Source organism: Thermobia domestica, chromosome 4 (assembly GCF_964235325.1).
Source record: "Thermobia domestica chromosome 4, izTheDome1.hap1.1, whole genome shotgun sequence".
Classification (NCBI taxonomy): Eukaryota; Metazoa; Arthropoda; class Insecta; order Zygentoma; family Lepismatidae; genus Thermobia; species Thermobia domestica.
In genome coordinates, this window is record NC_137457.1 from 274,267,910 (window position 1) to 274,284,849 (window position 16,940).

Sequence of the window (16,940 nt, forward strand, 5' to 3'; positions counted from 1 at the left end):
GGCCTATTGTATATGAATCCTTGAACACAGTTCTCTCTCAAATGCGATCGAACTTGGATATTTGGGGTTTCCTCTGCTAGAAGGCAGATAAAATATTTCTCTCTTTCCATAGAAATAATAATGTTTTGAGAATTTGAAAAACGAGCTCTCACTCTTGGACTGATTTACTAAGGCCGAAAGCGTTATTTTTTGAATAATATTTTTGATATTTTGTATGGTATTTGATATTTTTTTCAAAATTATGGATCTGGCGATTTTATCCATTTTTAAACCTTCATTAAAATGTATTGGTTTCTTTCTGATAAGAGTAGAGATTCCCAGAAAATGTTGTAGAATAGGGTAAAGCGAAAAATTTTTTTTCGAAATTCGAATTTGGATAGGGGGCAAAAGTTGCATCATATCATAGTACTTTAACATAGAAAATTTCAATTATCTAAAATAAATTTTAGCCAGGGTGCAAGGGGTTTTAAATTTGAGATTTTGCAAATCAATTTCCGTTTACTATGTAACTATTTAGCAAATCTTCGCTGAAAGTAGACTGTAATTTATATTGTGGATAGAGTGCAAAAGATGCATCCTTTGTCGATAGATAACAACATGAATTTTTAATTCTCTAAAATTATTTTTAGTCGGGGCGCAATGGTCCTGAAATTTGGGAATAATAAGACGAAAAGTCATCAACTATAAGCATTTTGCTTGTTTGTCATAAAGAAGCTTTTTGCTATTTAATAAGTCTTCTGATATCCTACAATGAACTGTTGGCAGTATTATTAATAGTACAGTTGTTTTGTTGGTGGAGACAGTCACGTAACTAAGGGGGGAAACGGGGCTTGCGCCCCGGGCGCCGGATTGGGGGCGCAAAAATTGGGCAAATATTTATTTTCACCATAAGGCAAGGAAAGGAGTTTTAGCAAACTAAATATCATAAAAAAATACCTCGGAAACTTAAGAGGACAACGACTCACCAAGCTTTCGATCATATCCATAGATCATAAGTTAGCTTCAAAGCTATGTTTTGAGAACATTATAAAAACTTTTGCATCCAAGAAAGGCCGGAAGGTTAAATTTTAGTTCCAGCTTTTTGTGTTCTCATTTAACTTACATCGATTTAAGAGATTTGTAAAATGTCCGAATATAATAATCGATACAACAGCTTGATTGTTTGTCATAATTAAATATTCTATTCAAATTCAAAAGCCTCTTGATTTATTCTACACATATGCACATCCCGATATAATTTGAAAAACATTGAGATTTGCAGTTATTTCATCAAGCATGCTACTCTCTGATTATTTGTCAATCAGTTACAAAGTAGTTTAGTGCTTTAACTTGTACTAAAAATTAAAATATGTACTACAATTTTGAAATCAAGCCTTAGCATTTGAACAAAGAATGGAATAGGAGAACTACTATCAGGTATAGTTGGAGAGCGTTTTGGTTTGGTTGGTCGGGGGGGGGGAGGCGCTAAAGCGAGTTCTTGTCCCGCGCAACAACTAGCCTAGTTGTATCGCTGGCTGGTGAGTAAAAAATGATATTCGATATTATCGATATTACTTGGACAAAGAAATTCACAAAAAGAGAAGGAACGAAAGCCAAAAAGTGATCTTAGGGTAAAGCTTTCAACCAAAAGGTATATACTCTACTAGTTACATTATCGAATCTTCAGACTTCTTGTCATCTTCTGAAACAAGATAGGGAGGCGATAAAGAATACGCTGAAGCTGGAGAAGATCCTATTTTAGTTGGAAGAATCCTTTAAAGAAAACAGGAGAGCAATCACAGATTGGATGCACACAAACAAGAAAATTCATCCCAACATTAGCAAAAGTGAAGGAGAAAACCGGCGTGACTAGAAGAAAAATTGTAGCAATTGCTACTGCGGTTTCGGAAGATTTTAAATATGTGAGTCTAGAGTGGTCGCAAGACATAATTTACAGAAGTAAAATTCAAAGAGAGGTTGCGAAAAATCGTAAGTGTAAGAACTAAAGAGGCTGTTAATAAAGTGAAACCTCGTGCCATCTATTTTGATTGGAAGAAAGCCCAAACGCTCGTGATGTTCGGAAGTCAAAGATATGAAGATGGAAGAACATTATTGCATCCGTGAAGAACCGGGTAACAAATTTCTCGGCTGTGCCTCTTTGACAGGATCAGCATCAGCAAAGAATATTGCTAGTTTCATCTGCCGCAAATTACAAGAAAATAATGTGGACCTATCAGATGTGGTAACTATCGGCTGCGATGGCACTAATATTAATGTTGGTTCAAAAGAAGGAGTGATTAAAGTGCTCGAAAACCATTTAGGGAGGCCCCTGCAGTGGTGCATATGATTATTGCATTTTATTGAACCACTTCGTCATTTAATAAAAGAAATCGATAGTGTAGGTACTTGCCCTTACACTTTCCCTGGCTCTATTGGTAGATCATTTGTGAATTGTGAAACAAATTCAGTGCACGGCTTCGAAAAGATTTCTTCAGAACCATCTGCACTCCTAAATGTGCGTAATCTCAGTTATGATCAGAGGTACTTGTGTGAAATACTCCAATCTGTCACAAGAGGAGACTTTGATAAAAGCCTAGTAGATTAAGAAACCTGGGAAACTTGGGCATGTTCGCTGGTTAACAATGGCTTACAGACTGTTGCGTCTATATATATCAACGCCAAATCCTTCAGAGGAGCTCAAAACTCTCGCAAAGTTCGTGGTAAAAGCATATGCACCAGTGTGGTTCAACATCAAACTGAAACCTCTTGTCAGAGCTCCTCCGTGGCTAAGCGGTTAGCATACGCGTCTTTGGCGTGAGAGACTCGGATTCGATTCCCGGCGGGAGCTGATGTGGTTCGGATTCCACGTTAATCAGTAGGTCCCGTCTCATATAGCTTCGCTGCTGAAAGGGACGCTAACCTCAAAATCAACTCAACTGAACTCAAACCTCTTGTCAAATACGGAGCAAAACATTTGTTCTTGACCATAAAACTTTCGCGAGGTTTGCAAGAACCATACAAGATTCCAGTCAATAAAGTAATTTCCAGAAATGCATTCTATGCAAATCCATAAAACATTCTCATTGCCATGATTGGTAAAAACAGATCAGCTACACGAATCTTGCTGCTGATAAAATATTCCAATCCAGAAAGTAGTGTAAACCTTCTGAAATTCGTTCCTTCGTAGTGCCAGTATTAATCTTCGAGGCTAATAATTACACAGAAATGATAAACTGAAATGAATGTAAAATAACAGAACCGCCAATACTGACTCATGTGACAGATGAAAAATTGCAAGAGATTCGCTCTTCAGAAAATACACGTGTTGATATCCCTAAGTTCAAATGTCATACACAAGTAGTGGTAAGATTAACTAACTAACTAACTCTATGGCCTATGGAACCCGGAGGTTCAATGGCGCGTTCACAAAAGCTCTCCACTGACTTCTATCCTTAGCTAACTGCATCCAGTTTCTACTTTGTATTCCAGTCTCTGCGAGATCCATCTTAATATTGTCCTCCCATCTGCGCCTAGGTCATCCTAATGGTCGTTTTCCGATTGGTCTTCCAGTCAAGACTGTGAGAGTGTTTCTACTTTCTTCCATTCTAGCTACATGACCCGCCCACCTAAGCCTCCTAGACTTGACGACCCTAACAATGTTGGGTAGACCATATAAATTATGTAGTTCCTCGTTGTGAAGTTTTCGCCATTCCCCATTCCCGTTCCTCTTCGGTCCGAATATTCGTCTCAGGATCTTGTTCTCAAATACTTTCAGTCTATGTTCTTCCCTCAGAGTAAGTGACCATGCTTCGCAGCCATACAGAACAACAGTAGTGGTAAGATTAGTGAAAATAATTAGTGAAGCTTCTTTCAGTATGTGGAGCACAAGAGAGGTATGTCTTTATTCGTTAGAAAATTGACTCGAGAAAATATATGCCTAATTCTAGACAAAGTCGCAAAATTTTGCACGAAGACATGAACGAAACTTATGAAATAGTCAATCTAATGTTGGCGGGTGGGTGGATGGGATTGAACTTGACAGCAGTAACCTCTTAGTGGTGAATTCTGGGTTGATGCAGCCTGTAACATAGAATATGAACTTCGGTAGCTTTAGAAATTCAGCTCGTTGCGACGACGAGTCTTAACACCCTCAAATTACAGTCTACTTCAAGTGAAGAACTGTCTAATAATTACACAAATACACAATAAACGTGTATTTGTTTACAAAATCTACGAAACTTAAGGCCCATTGAGCCCCAACTAAAACTTTTAAAACTTTCAATTTTGCATGGTAGATTTTCCATGGGTATGATGCAACTTTTGCCAAATTTCCAAATTCGAATTTAGATTTTCTTTTTAAATTGGCCTTTTTTCACTTACTTATATAATCTATCAAATTTTGGCCCGTTGCGCCCCGGCTAAAAATTATTTTAGAGAATTGAAATTTTCCATGGTAAAGTACTATAATATGATGCAACTTTTTCCCCCTATCCAAAATCGAATTTCGAAAAAAAAATTGGCCTCTTTTCACTGCACCCTATCGTAGAATGTATCCAAATCTTTAAAATGATGGAGGGGAATTGGAACTCGATCACCAAAAGAAAATTGTCTAAATTCTGCAGTCACTAAAATGCATCCTTATGCAGCGATGATCAAAGACAATGTTGCTTTCAAAATCTTCTGAAGTGAAGCTTTTGTTTGATAATTCAAGACGTTGTTGCTTTGATTATTATGTGAATCGATTATTTCACATACTTCACATCGAAGTAAATGTCACTTTCCTTTATATATTCACACTCGACGGTAACTGTGATTCCGTTCTGGAAGGATGCCAATACCGCATATACGTGAACCTTGAAAGAGCTTAGAACGAATATTAGGAGGATTCAGGATTCTATTCGGTGAAAAGCGTTATGAATATAAATAATAAAAAATCCTGTAATTGTTACTATTTTGAATTTAAATACACTTTTAATGGATTTACAAAGTCGACATGTTGTTCTCAAATTGTACATGTAAAAAGAGAATAGAATTAACACTGTTAAATATAAAATTTAAGAAAAGTGCGAGATAAAAACATGGAAAATTTAGCAAAAATAGGGTACCAAAAGAGTAAGAAGTTGAATATGTGTTTTTATATGTTATTTGGAAACGAATAAAAGTTACGTATACTCAATATATTCAATATTACTCTTACTTCCCTACGACACAGGGAGAACCAGTGATGTTTCCTTCGCTTTATATGCAGGATGTAGCGAAATAATACATTATAAACACAACGGATTATAATATTATTGATAAAATCACGCTCCAAACCGTGAAGACAATCTTACAGTGATGGTTTTTCGTTCTTTAATTGCACAAGAAAAATATTCTAACTGCATCATAGGTTTACCAATTGCTTGCAAAGTTACGTGTAATCTGGGTTGAATCGGTCAAGGTGTTGCTGATACCAGCAAGTATATTGAACCCTAGGTGATTGAATTGCAGCAGTCACAGGTTCAACTACTCTTGTAGCTGACAGCACCAGGGGCGACTACTCTACCATTGATTCACTACATACCTTACATATCAGTTTAATCTGAATTATATATATTTAAAGTGTAACTGCTATAAATATACCTTAGAACATGTATGTTATCACACATACCTGAAATAAAGCTAACACACAAAATGAAAACTGGCAGTAGATAGCATCCATATTAAAGTTGCACTTTTAAAAATCAGAGCATTTAACTTGCAAGTTATAACAATGCAATATATTAGTCTTAAAACTATGGATTAGGCTTGCTGCCCGTAGAATTAATGAACGTAAGACTGAAAGTTTCGAACATATTTTACTATTAGAATTTTACGTCAGTCACAACATGCATTGCGCTTTATAAAACATACGGAGACGAAGCAAAGGAGACCTCGAAGGATATTTCGAATGAGTAACAATACGTTTCCGTGGTGGAATGAAGAGATGCTTTTTCCTGCTTAAATTCATGACCGCATATTGTCTGTTTAAATGAAGACAACAATCAAAATGAAATTGTAATTTAAAATACTCAATATGATGGATGAGGATCATGCATCACCAATGAGAATACATACACATGTTTTTTTCTTCAACTTTCTAGTTATGAGAATTTGTCAGGATAGATAGATAAGATGTGCATAATAACGTAGATGTCGTCTCTAACTGTTCTCTGTTTACAACTATGAATTCAAACGCTATCTACGCTAATTCCGATAATATTTCGAACTACACCCTCTGTGATTATACTAAACGAAAGATACTTTTCGTGGTTCTCTTTGACTCGTCATGCAAATATGGGAAAGCCTGACACTAAATTCTTCCATCTCTTTACTAATGAGTAGCCTTTAACACGTCATGTCACGTCAATGCCAATTAAGAGAAAAACGCGTATTTTAGTATATCAAATACACTAGGGATCTAATTTCATTAAAGAAGTGCCGCGGTGGCTCAGTGGTAGAGCGTTCTCCTTTGATGCATGGGGTCCTTGTTTCGATCCCAACTCGCGTCATTTGAACTTTGTGGTGGACAAACACCGTGTGCGAGGGTTTTCCCGGAGTTCTCCCGTTCCCTCCAACTTTCTTCGTTTCACCATTTCATTTATTTCTCGTCATCAACGTCTCATTTAGCCTAACCGCCATAACCGTGGGACGTAAAACGTAAAAATTTCATTTTCTTTTCATAATTTTATTCGACATTTCCACTACTATAACTGTGACATTGCAAACACAGAATATGATTCACTCATACTAAATCTTTACAAACAGCAGAGGAGGTGTTACTTCCTATCTAGTAGGAAAATGCAGTATTGAGACAATGGATTAAACTTCAATGTATATTTTGTGCTGTACTGGATTTTTCAACAAAAAAATTAACATTTTTCTAGTTTCAAATTCTTAGCGAATCATTCGAGAAGAATTGTCATGTGATCAATATATGCAAACATATTTTTAAAATTCTCGTAAAACAAATATCGAAATATACTTCTTGTAGCTTTTAATCAGTGGCACCTTCTATTCTTAACTTAAAAATTTGCACATACTGTTATAGTATTACATTAGCTCATGTTTGCTTATTTTAATCTATGCTTTATACCTTTCTCTGTTGTTCTCGTTCTGATTTGATATGATTATATTAGTATTTATTAAAATTATTTTCATTTAATTTGAAATGATATTTTATTCCAAATTTGCGTATTATGCAGTCTGATAAAAATGGATAGGTTAGAATGAACTACCGGAGCGAATAGTGAAACAAATAGCGAAATTAATGACAGTTGTAAAGTAAAGTACGGATAAAAGGAAAATATTGACTATTTGAAAAAAGTATTACTTTTGGAAAATTATGACAGATACTAAGTGTAATATATTTAGGTCTCTTATGTAATGGTGAAAGAAGTTACTAAGCGTGAAAACATATAGTAGTTACAGTACATAAATTCAAAAAATAGAGAAAAATATCAAATACAATAAGGAAATTTGCATGTTGTGCCAGTTTTATCCAACAAACACAGTCATACGATAGATGAGTAGCCAATTGCAATTTTGATACTAGAAATCCAATTGACTTAGAAATAATTGAGAAACCTAATAATAATCGAGAAAGAACCTGATGTCGTGAGTATACTACAAAAAATATAAATAAATTTAAACGGAAACATTTATGTATGAAAAGTTACTTTCATATGTTTATTAATTATTTTAGTAAAACGGTTAACTTGCACTACTTAAATTACAAATGTATCTAATATCTGGAAGCATGTTTCCATGGACAGTAACGTTTTGGAAGATTAGTTGATCGAGATTTTCCGTGTTCGTTTCTTCAATGTTATTTCGGTGCTAGGAGAAAAGAAATATACAATGAATAATTTTGAATGTTTGCATGATATTAGAGACGTGTTTTTTCTTCAATAATACAATGTATGATAAACGTAAGAGAACAATTATGAAATGTTAAAATATATTTACCATCAATATTAATACCTACATTTTATTGCAGCGAAATAAGCCAATGGAGTGATTTCTCTCTTCTAGTTGGTTCAATATATAAAGACGCTGGAATTAGGCACGATGTTATAGATGGTAGATACCTTCCGGGAGAAGTGTTAAATGACATTGCACTCCTAAAGGTAATTATTTAACTTAGAATGAATAGAAAAATTATTCTTAATGAATCAATGTATTCCTTTCGTAGTAGCAACATACTTTTTAAATTCATGAATTTAGTCATAAGTTTTGTTGAAATATCAATCAATATATTTCTCTGGGACAGACGCGATTTATTTCAACAATTTGGATTATGAATTACCAAAAGATGACTACTTTATGCGTATTTTGTATAACATTGTCACCAGTGGCACATTGTTATTTGACGATACTTTAATACGAACAGTAATTAAACATTTTCATAATTGTCAATTGTAGAGTCTCTATACTTCATGGGTTGTGGCTGGTGGAAGTGTCCAATCACCAATTAAGAGAATAGTTAAGTTTATTTAAGGAAAGTAGTTAAATTAATGTAAACTTCATACTAAAACTGAAAATAAAAAAAATAACGTTCTAAGTATCATTTTAAAGCAACATAATTTAATTAATGTATTCGACTGGCAGTTACACAATAAACTACAGCATATTTTCACTGTGTTCTCGCACCTCTAGTCTCTGATTTCAGGATAATTTATATGTTTGAACTATGCCATTCTGTCAAAAATCTAAAACAAATGTGAAAAAGGTGAGAAAATCTGAGTATAAACAAGTAATCAGATAGATGGTTTCGGAAGACAATCTTTCTAGACGAAGTAAAATCAATCATGGTTAAATCTTACACAATTAATTATTTAATAGTTCTTAGAATCGTGAATCAAAAATAAAACAATGACTCTATATATGACTGTTAAAAGAATTTAAATTTTTTTTATAACAATGAATATATATATGACGGTTAAAGAATTTAAACTCTGTTATAACAACATTTATATATATGTCTGTATTTTCATTAATTTCGATCGTGTCTGAAGAAGGATATGCTAGATATCCGAAACAGTTACAAATTATAATTTAAAATAAAGTAAAGTTTTAAGCTTTGGTCAGTGTCTCTTTTGTTAAAAATAATTATAATTAAAATTACATGCCGTGGACGGTGCACCTGAGCTAACATATAATCTCTATGAATACAGCTGCTGTTTGCCACAAATTGTCCTCCTGTTTGAAATACGTTAAAACATCTTAGAAAATGGCATGCACTTTTCTAATTATAATTTCCAACCTACAAAAACAAGAGATCAGAATATGCAACATGTTTAATGTTCAAGTAATGAAACTGTTGTTGGAATGTGTTCCGAGTGCTGTGTGTGGTCCTTTATAGAGATGCCCAACTACATTAAGGCTGCAGGTTACATGCCCATTCTGGATAATAAGGTGTCACTTCCTCAGTTTTTAAGACGAGGTCACATCCCAAAGTCCTAATATCGAAACGACGAGTGCATATTTGAACGAGCTAGGAATGTTTAGGAATGTTGTTACTGGCGATGAGGTGGACATTCAATATCTCACCTGGACCGTGAATTAGTCTGATCTCAACGTTATTGAAGAATTCGAGATATATTTGAACCGATCGAGAAGAGGATACATCAATTTTCCTCCACGTTGGTAGCGCAACGGGATCTTTTTCTCAAAAATGTTCAACACTGGACTTGAATGTCTTAATGTCGTACATTGACAGCATGCCACAGAACATTAAAGCTGTAATCCGAGCCCTTATTGATGTAATACGTTATTGACCGATAAAATACCCATTTCGTAATTTTTGTTGCTGTTTTTATTATATATTAAACCGGTTTAACCCTTCTAATCACTTAACGGTAAGCAACGCTGCCGTTACTAGAAAAGGTGGCTCTGTTAACATTTTTATTCCAGAATTTGGTAGTGCAGACCAAAATGATGATTCCCAAATAAGTTTACAGGATTGCGTGTTTATTATTTTAACAAATCTTAACTCAATATCATATCGAAACTTGGAAACTGGAAAGTTTCCATATTATCCATATTTAGCCATACTTCACCTACTGCTGATCATTGGCATGTTCGTTTAACAAATGACAAATGTAGTACTACTATTACGACTGTTTGTCAGTGAACAAAGCTCTGAATACTACCACAATAAAAATTATCAACACTTTTACCAACCCTTTATTTGTATTACTGTCTTTGTAAAGCATTTCTATAACGCCATGTTGAATGTTATTCTGTTTTTACTAGACCCATTCTTCCTTAGACAATCATTTAATACTTGTTCAATGTATGATTTAAATCCTAAAATATGTCGCTTAATGTAATTATCTCTGGATAGTCTTCTCTAAATCTTTTTAATTTCATCTGTGCACAGTTGCATTTTCCCACAAAATGACGTGAAGCTCTGGTTCTTCCAATACTAAACAAAACAAAGTTTTTATCTAACAAGGAAGGGTCACGCAGTGGCTCCGCTGAGATTCGAACGAGACAATTGTGTTTGCATTTGAAATGTTATAACTAGATGAATCCCAAAGGTATGCGTGCCACCGGGAGGAATATCGTGAGTTACAACATATTTTGTAATGTAAGAACTACAAAAAAATTACATGGCAGAATAGTTTGAACCGAGTCATTTGTTCAGAAACGGTTGGGTAAGTGGAAGACTCGGCCAACACGTATCCCATCATTTTCAACGACAAACTTTTTGGGGTAAAAAAACTTTGTCCCAGGGTTCCCCGCAGGGTCCCAGACGGGGTCCAACTCAAAATTTTCAAATGACAAAGGGGGTTAAGTGGCACATCATTTGAAAGCTGTTGTAAAATGAAAGAAAATGCAGCAAGTCTCGACTCTCTACAACAACTCTGTGCAAAATGACGGAGGGTCAAAATGTAAACAAAAACTTAATTGAAAAGTCCATGGTCAACCCTATAAATCGGAAATGGTGAGACTTAAAAATAGGAAGGAAGTCTGGCATTATGTTGAAAGTACAACAATTTAAGTGAAAACGTCTTGTCCCAGGGTCCCCACAGGGTCCCAGATGGGGTCCAACTAAAAAGTTTCAAATGGCAAGACAGGTTAAGAAGCTCATCGTTTGCAAGATCTTGTTAAATGAAAGTAGATGGAGCAAGTCTTGACTTTCTACGACAACCTTGTCCAAAATTGTGGAGGGTCAAAATGTAAATAAAAGCTTAATTGAAAAATATGGCCACCTTGAATCCAAGGTGCTTAAAACTTGTCATTCATAACAGTACAAATCTAAATCTCTATTTTTCTCTATTATGTATTTATAAATACTAGGAAGACTAAACAACAATTGTATTTCGATTCACTTCAACTATTATTTCATTCGGTAACAACACATAGGTCTATATGGTTTCTTCTTAATGCACGTTCGTCACGGTTCTCTCGGCATTATTTACTTGAATATAACGAATATGCGATGAACACACAACTATGACTTCCTACTCATAATAAAAAAAATAAATTAAAAAAAAGTTGAATACCTTCGGGTATTTTTCTAATTTGTCATACGTAGTTCATACAGAAAGAACTTGCTGCACCAGTAAGTTGCGGACTCTATTGTAACGTATTTGTGATGGTTACATTTGTATGTCATTCGTTGTTTTGATCTCAATACTTCAAACAATACCAACTATAAAACAATCATTTGCAAGATTGGCAAGTAGTACCAAACATATGTAAGTCATTTCAGTACATCGAACTGCGTCAAACTTTGTTGGCTTGGTCACAGTATTCCAAGAAATAACATGTTTATATACAAACTCATTTTTCACGCTGGCAGCCATATTGGATTACAGATTATACTCTTTGATATTTTGTGGACTATTAACCATAAACGTTCACTTCTCCAAGACCAGTGGTGTGAGCTGGATATGCGTTCGATACATAGTGCGGCATTTTGAACTCAAGATGTCGCGTTTTTGAACATTTTGCATATTTTAGTCACTTACTAATCAACATTAATGCCAAAGTTGTTTTCCTAGCTTCAGCAGTTTGGTATGCTTATCCTTTCGATATAGGTTTTAAGCGGCCATCTTGGATTGTTTTCCAATTTGTTTACATTTTGACCCACCGCAATTTTGGACAGGGTTGTCGTAGAAAGTCGAGACGTGCTCCATCTTCTTTCACTTAACAAGAGCTTTCAAACAATGTCCTACCTCTCTTCCCATTTGAAATTTTTTAGTTGGACCCCACCTGGGACCATGTGGGGACCCTGGGACAAGACGTTTTCACTTAAATCGTTATACTTTGAAAATAATACCACACATCCCTTTCTGTTTTCACATTTGTCTCACCATTTCCGATTTATAGGAGTGACCATGGACTTTTCAATTAAGTTTTTGTTTACACTTTGACCCGTCGCCATTTTTCACAGGGTTGTTGTAGAGAGTCGAGACCTGCTGCATTTTCTTTCATTTTACAACAGCTTTCAAATGCTGTGCCACTTAACCCCCCTTGCCATTTGAAAATTTTGAGTTGGACCCCGTCTGGGACCCTGCGGGGGACCCTGGGACAAAGTTTTTTACCCCAAAAAGTTTGTCGTTGAAAATGATGGGATACGTGTTGGCCGAGTTTTCCACTTATCCAACCGTTTCCGAACAAATGACTCGGTTCAAACTATTCTGCCATGTAATTTTTTTGTAGTTCTTACATTACAAAATATGTTGTAACTCACGATATTTCTCCCGGTGGCACGTATAACTTTGGGATTCATCTAGTTATAGCATTTCAAATGCAAACACAATTGACTCGTTCGGATCTCAGCGGAGCCACTGCGTGACCCTTCCTTGTAAGTACGCATTAAGTACGAACAAAAAAATAGATTGAAGTATACTACCATAAGAATATTCATGGATATGTTCATGGGTATTATAACCAAAAGTTTTCTGCTAATTATTTATCTCAAAATATAACATGGAAACGAATAAAATGTCACAGTTAAGGAAAATGCCATTCTAATAACATAACTAACAGTTAAAATTAAATCTTTCAGGTATATCCACCATTTAGTTATGATGGATTTAATGTAGGACCAGCTGTACTCTATTCAGGACCAGAAATTCCTGTCAATAAACTGATAACATCAGTAGGATTTGGATACACAGAGGTGAAGTATAATATTCCATATATACAGTACTTACTTCATTACAATAATTCAAACCTCAATTCAGAATAATATCATTAGATATTTTATGTAAATTTAGAAATGGGAGTTGCATATGTCTTAATCTAGTTTTAAACTTCCTATTAACAAAACTAGAAACTACACAGCTCTAATGGTAATTTTCGTAGAATTACTATTATTAATATTATTCTCAAACTAAAACAGACACAGGAAATAATATGAAGCAAAGCAGATATATTTGACGGAGTCCATCAAACTAAGTGATAAATAATTGTGAAAAGAAATAAATGTAAGTAAACACAAATGAACGTTATTTTCAAATAAACTATCTATTCATCATTACGTGACTTGCTTGAAGAACAATTCAAGAATCCATTTAAAAGAATGCGTTTCAAAATATATTATACAGAGCAAGCTACTCGTGTACAATGTTCGAAGGCGTAGTTTAAATTTGGCATGCGTTCCGTGTTGCAAGCACGCTAAAAGTTGTCCATCTCCACATACATGTTTTGGAAGTAGCTTGAACTATATTTCTATTTCTATAACTGCAATGTGTTGTGTTATGCTTCAAAATAGGAAGACAGAACAACTACGAATGAATGAGTACCCCTGTTTAATTAAAATTATAATGTATTAATAAACTGTGTATATAATAAGATATAAAAAGCAATATAGCTCAAATATGTAAGCATTACAAGGTTAATAATTCAAGCTATTTCAACGCTACGTTGAGATATTGATGCACTCTAATATTTCTTTCGATCGGCAATATGGAAGTTTAACACTCCAACGCTCAGGAATTTGAAAACTTTTAAACCAATATAGGACAATTTTTCCCCAATGACATTTTATGCCCTTATCATTATGTAAGCGTTGAGGATATGTCATAATTGATTCTTGTGATTCTTTTTGTATCTTCTTCTCACTATCGTAGTGATGCAGTGTCATATCCAGGCAGATAAGGGGCTATGTGCCTCAGAGTAAGATATAATTTTGTACCGTTTGTACTTTTTAACTAATTTTCAGTAGATGTTATAAACTTTTACTTTTATCCCAATACTGTGCACTATTTCGTTGTTTTCACATCGTTTTGCCATCTAATACAGTTTGCACTGTAAGACATGCTGTAGCATGTGTGTTTTTGTTTTTTTTTTCTGAATAAGCAAAAAAAAGTACCTCCGTTAAATTCTGAATAAAAGCTCTTTTCTAAGTGTATTTAATCCTATTGCAAATACGTAGAAGATAGTGGCATTGTTACCATTAAAAACTGTCTGAAATGGATACAAGAAACCAGATAAATGGATAGAGGATATGGCCAGAGAAAAACTATTCATTGAAGTAATAAACTGACATGTCTAACAACAAACTTCACATGCCAATTAATTTACTCGAGATCTCGGTAAGTAACGCGAACCTGTCAGTTTGAAAACGCTCGTTTCATGTCTTTTGTACGTCAAATCAGAAATATTATTTCGTAAAAACAACTACAAGCTATTGTTCCTTTACAAAATAAGTATACCCTAAATTTTAGATCATATTCTGTGAATATAAATATTCCTACAGTGATAAACGCTACATACATACATTATTCCATCACATACTTCGAGTTCTCTCATTTCGAGAGGCTACTTTTCGTTCTTAAAGCAACGGAGGATCTGTTTTACTGTTAGCAACCAATAGTTCTCATGCAATTGCAATTCTCTTCATCGTGAAACAGTATTACGTTTTGCGTGGAAGAATTCTCCTATGTTCTCTTTCACGGGAATAAGAAAATACTTTCAAAACGGTTCCCTAAATTTACATAGAGCCTTCATTCAGATATATACTCTGTAAAGCTCATTCAACTTACCTTTCTGCGACATATTCTTTCAAGCTGCAGCTCTCGACATGGTAACAGATACTCGATATTTGGCACTGAATAATCTCTACAATTTTTGGGCATAGACGAGAGGTTGTCTCGCTAAATTTGCATGTACCTTTCACAGGTTTGCAATCTACACATAAGTCGCTTGATTTCTCGTTGAAGTTATTTACTTGAGTATTGTCTTCATTTTTTGTATCTTCAAAATTGGACTGACCACGACGAACTCCTCGCTTTATGTTTCAAAATTCTGCAAGGTTATTATGCTTTAAAAGGTAATACATTGGGTAAATAACGATCAACAAGAATGCTATGCACTACCTACCTTCTAGGTTAATGAAGACAGAGGTATCACTCATGATTAGATTGGTAGGATATGCAACGTTGGAACAATAGACCTGGCTTCGATTCCCGACAGGAGAGCTTGCATTTCGGATCCTAAGCCATAACTGGACACCTCACAAAGCCTCACTACCGAATGGGTGCTAAGCTCAAATCCGATCCAATACTGGAGACAGATAATAGATGAAAGCTAATTATGGCGAAAGAATTCGTGAAATGAGAATGTAGGGGAAAACAAGATAATCCCAAGAAACCTTACGGGTACAATGTTGTCCACCAATAATTTTTATGATTCGGTATTGAACGAGGTTCACCATCACCTGAAGTGAGTATGTGATAAACCATATACTGTATGTGATAAACCAATGTACAAAAATGTTCAGGATGTGGCTTTCGTAGAGTTTGTTTCGTCGGAAAACATTATTACGTTCCTCTATGTCACTTTTTCTTAATTGATTGGCCACGTCTCTCCAGGGTTTTGCGGGGAGCATTGTGGCATAATGCTACAGAGTTTATCTTGAGTATGTGGGGTCTCTGCTTCGATTTCCGGCCAAGTACGTTTGTGAAAGACACCATCGTGTCTATTAATTTTCTAGTGGTAGTTACGTTTACTCTCTCATTACCATTACAGCAATTTTTCCAATCATCATTCACTTGCCTTCATCATCGTCTCCCCTTAGCTAAAGGGTATAATTGTGGGACATTGCATTGTAATATTTCATTTTATTTTACAAGAGTTGCTGAAAGTTTGCCGGTGAGTCACCGTTAAGGTAGTTTTTAATATGTTATATTATAATTGTTATTATTTGTGTAGAAGAAGGGTTCGTATGGGGCTTGAAAAGTTGGAGTCATAGTCTGCAAAAGACTGAGAACTGCTGTTGTAGGTCGATGTTGCGCTGGTGTTAAGAAATGCTAAAGGTACGACGTTAACCCGATTTGTGAGTCTTTAAGCATTATTAGTCGTATCTTGGACAATACATTTTTAAGGCAATTATTTTATTGATGGGGGAAGGGAAAAGTAATTCTAAAATGAGAAGAAGAAATGAATTCATAGGTAGAATCTAAGCAACGATCCAGGCGAGTATTTTCCCTTCAATTTATTTAAAAATCCCTCAGTACAATGTATTTCATTTACAAAGAATAAATAGTGTATTTTCTTCTTGTTGACCAGATGAAGGGAATTCGTGTTTTGCACGGTGCTCCTGCTCTCAAAGCAATCTTCAAGGCACCTGCAAGGTTGAATCTTAAAGGAAAACACCCTAAGTCCGAGGCAGCTTCGTAATGTTTTGGTTGTGGTGAGGATTCCTAGTCCAATGCGACCTCGGGTTAAGATAAAGGTGTACCCCTAGTCCAAAGCGATCTCAGAGCAGGTGCTGGTTAGTTGATCAGTGGTCGGACTGATGCCAGGTTCTTCTAAGGTCATTTTTTTATTTGTCCTCTTCGGGTGGCTCGTTCTCCTTCGGATTCTTTTGTGTGGTCCGTCTCCTTTCGGTTTCCTTCGTGTCTGGCTCCTTAGTGTATCGTCTGCTTTTTGTAAATAATGGCACGTGTCGTGATATATGTGATGTGGAGATCTTTACACCC

The 16,940-nt window shown here is 35.2% G+C and overlaps 1 protein-coding gene across 2 annotated transcripts in view; it reads left to right on the top strand.

The window, feature by feature from the left end:
* Positions 1-16,940, top strand: part of LOC145684075 (trypsin-1-like) — a 78,689-nt gene that overhangs the window by 51,431 nt on the left and 10,318 nt on the right. For both annotated transcript variants that reach the window (XM_081755935.1, XM_081755937.1), the window contains 2 exons: positions 7,997-8,126; positions 13,022-13,135. In XM_081755935.1, coding sequence (XP_081612061.1) covers positions 7,997-8,126; positions 13,022-13,135 — 244 coding nt within the window. The remainder of the gene's footprint in view (positions 1-7,996; positions 8,127-13,021; positions 13,136-16,940) is intronic.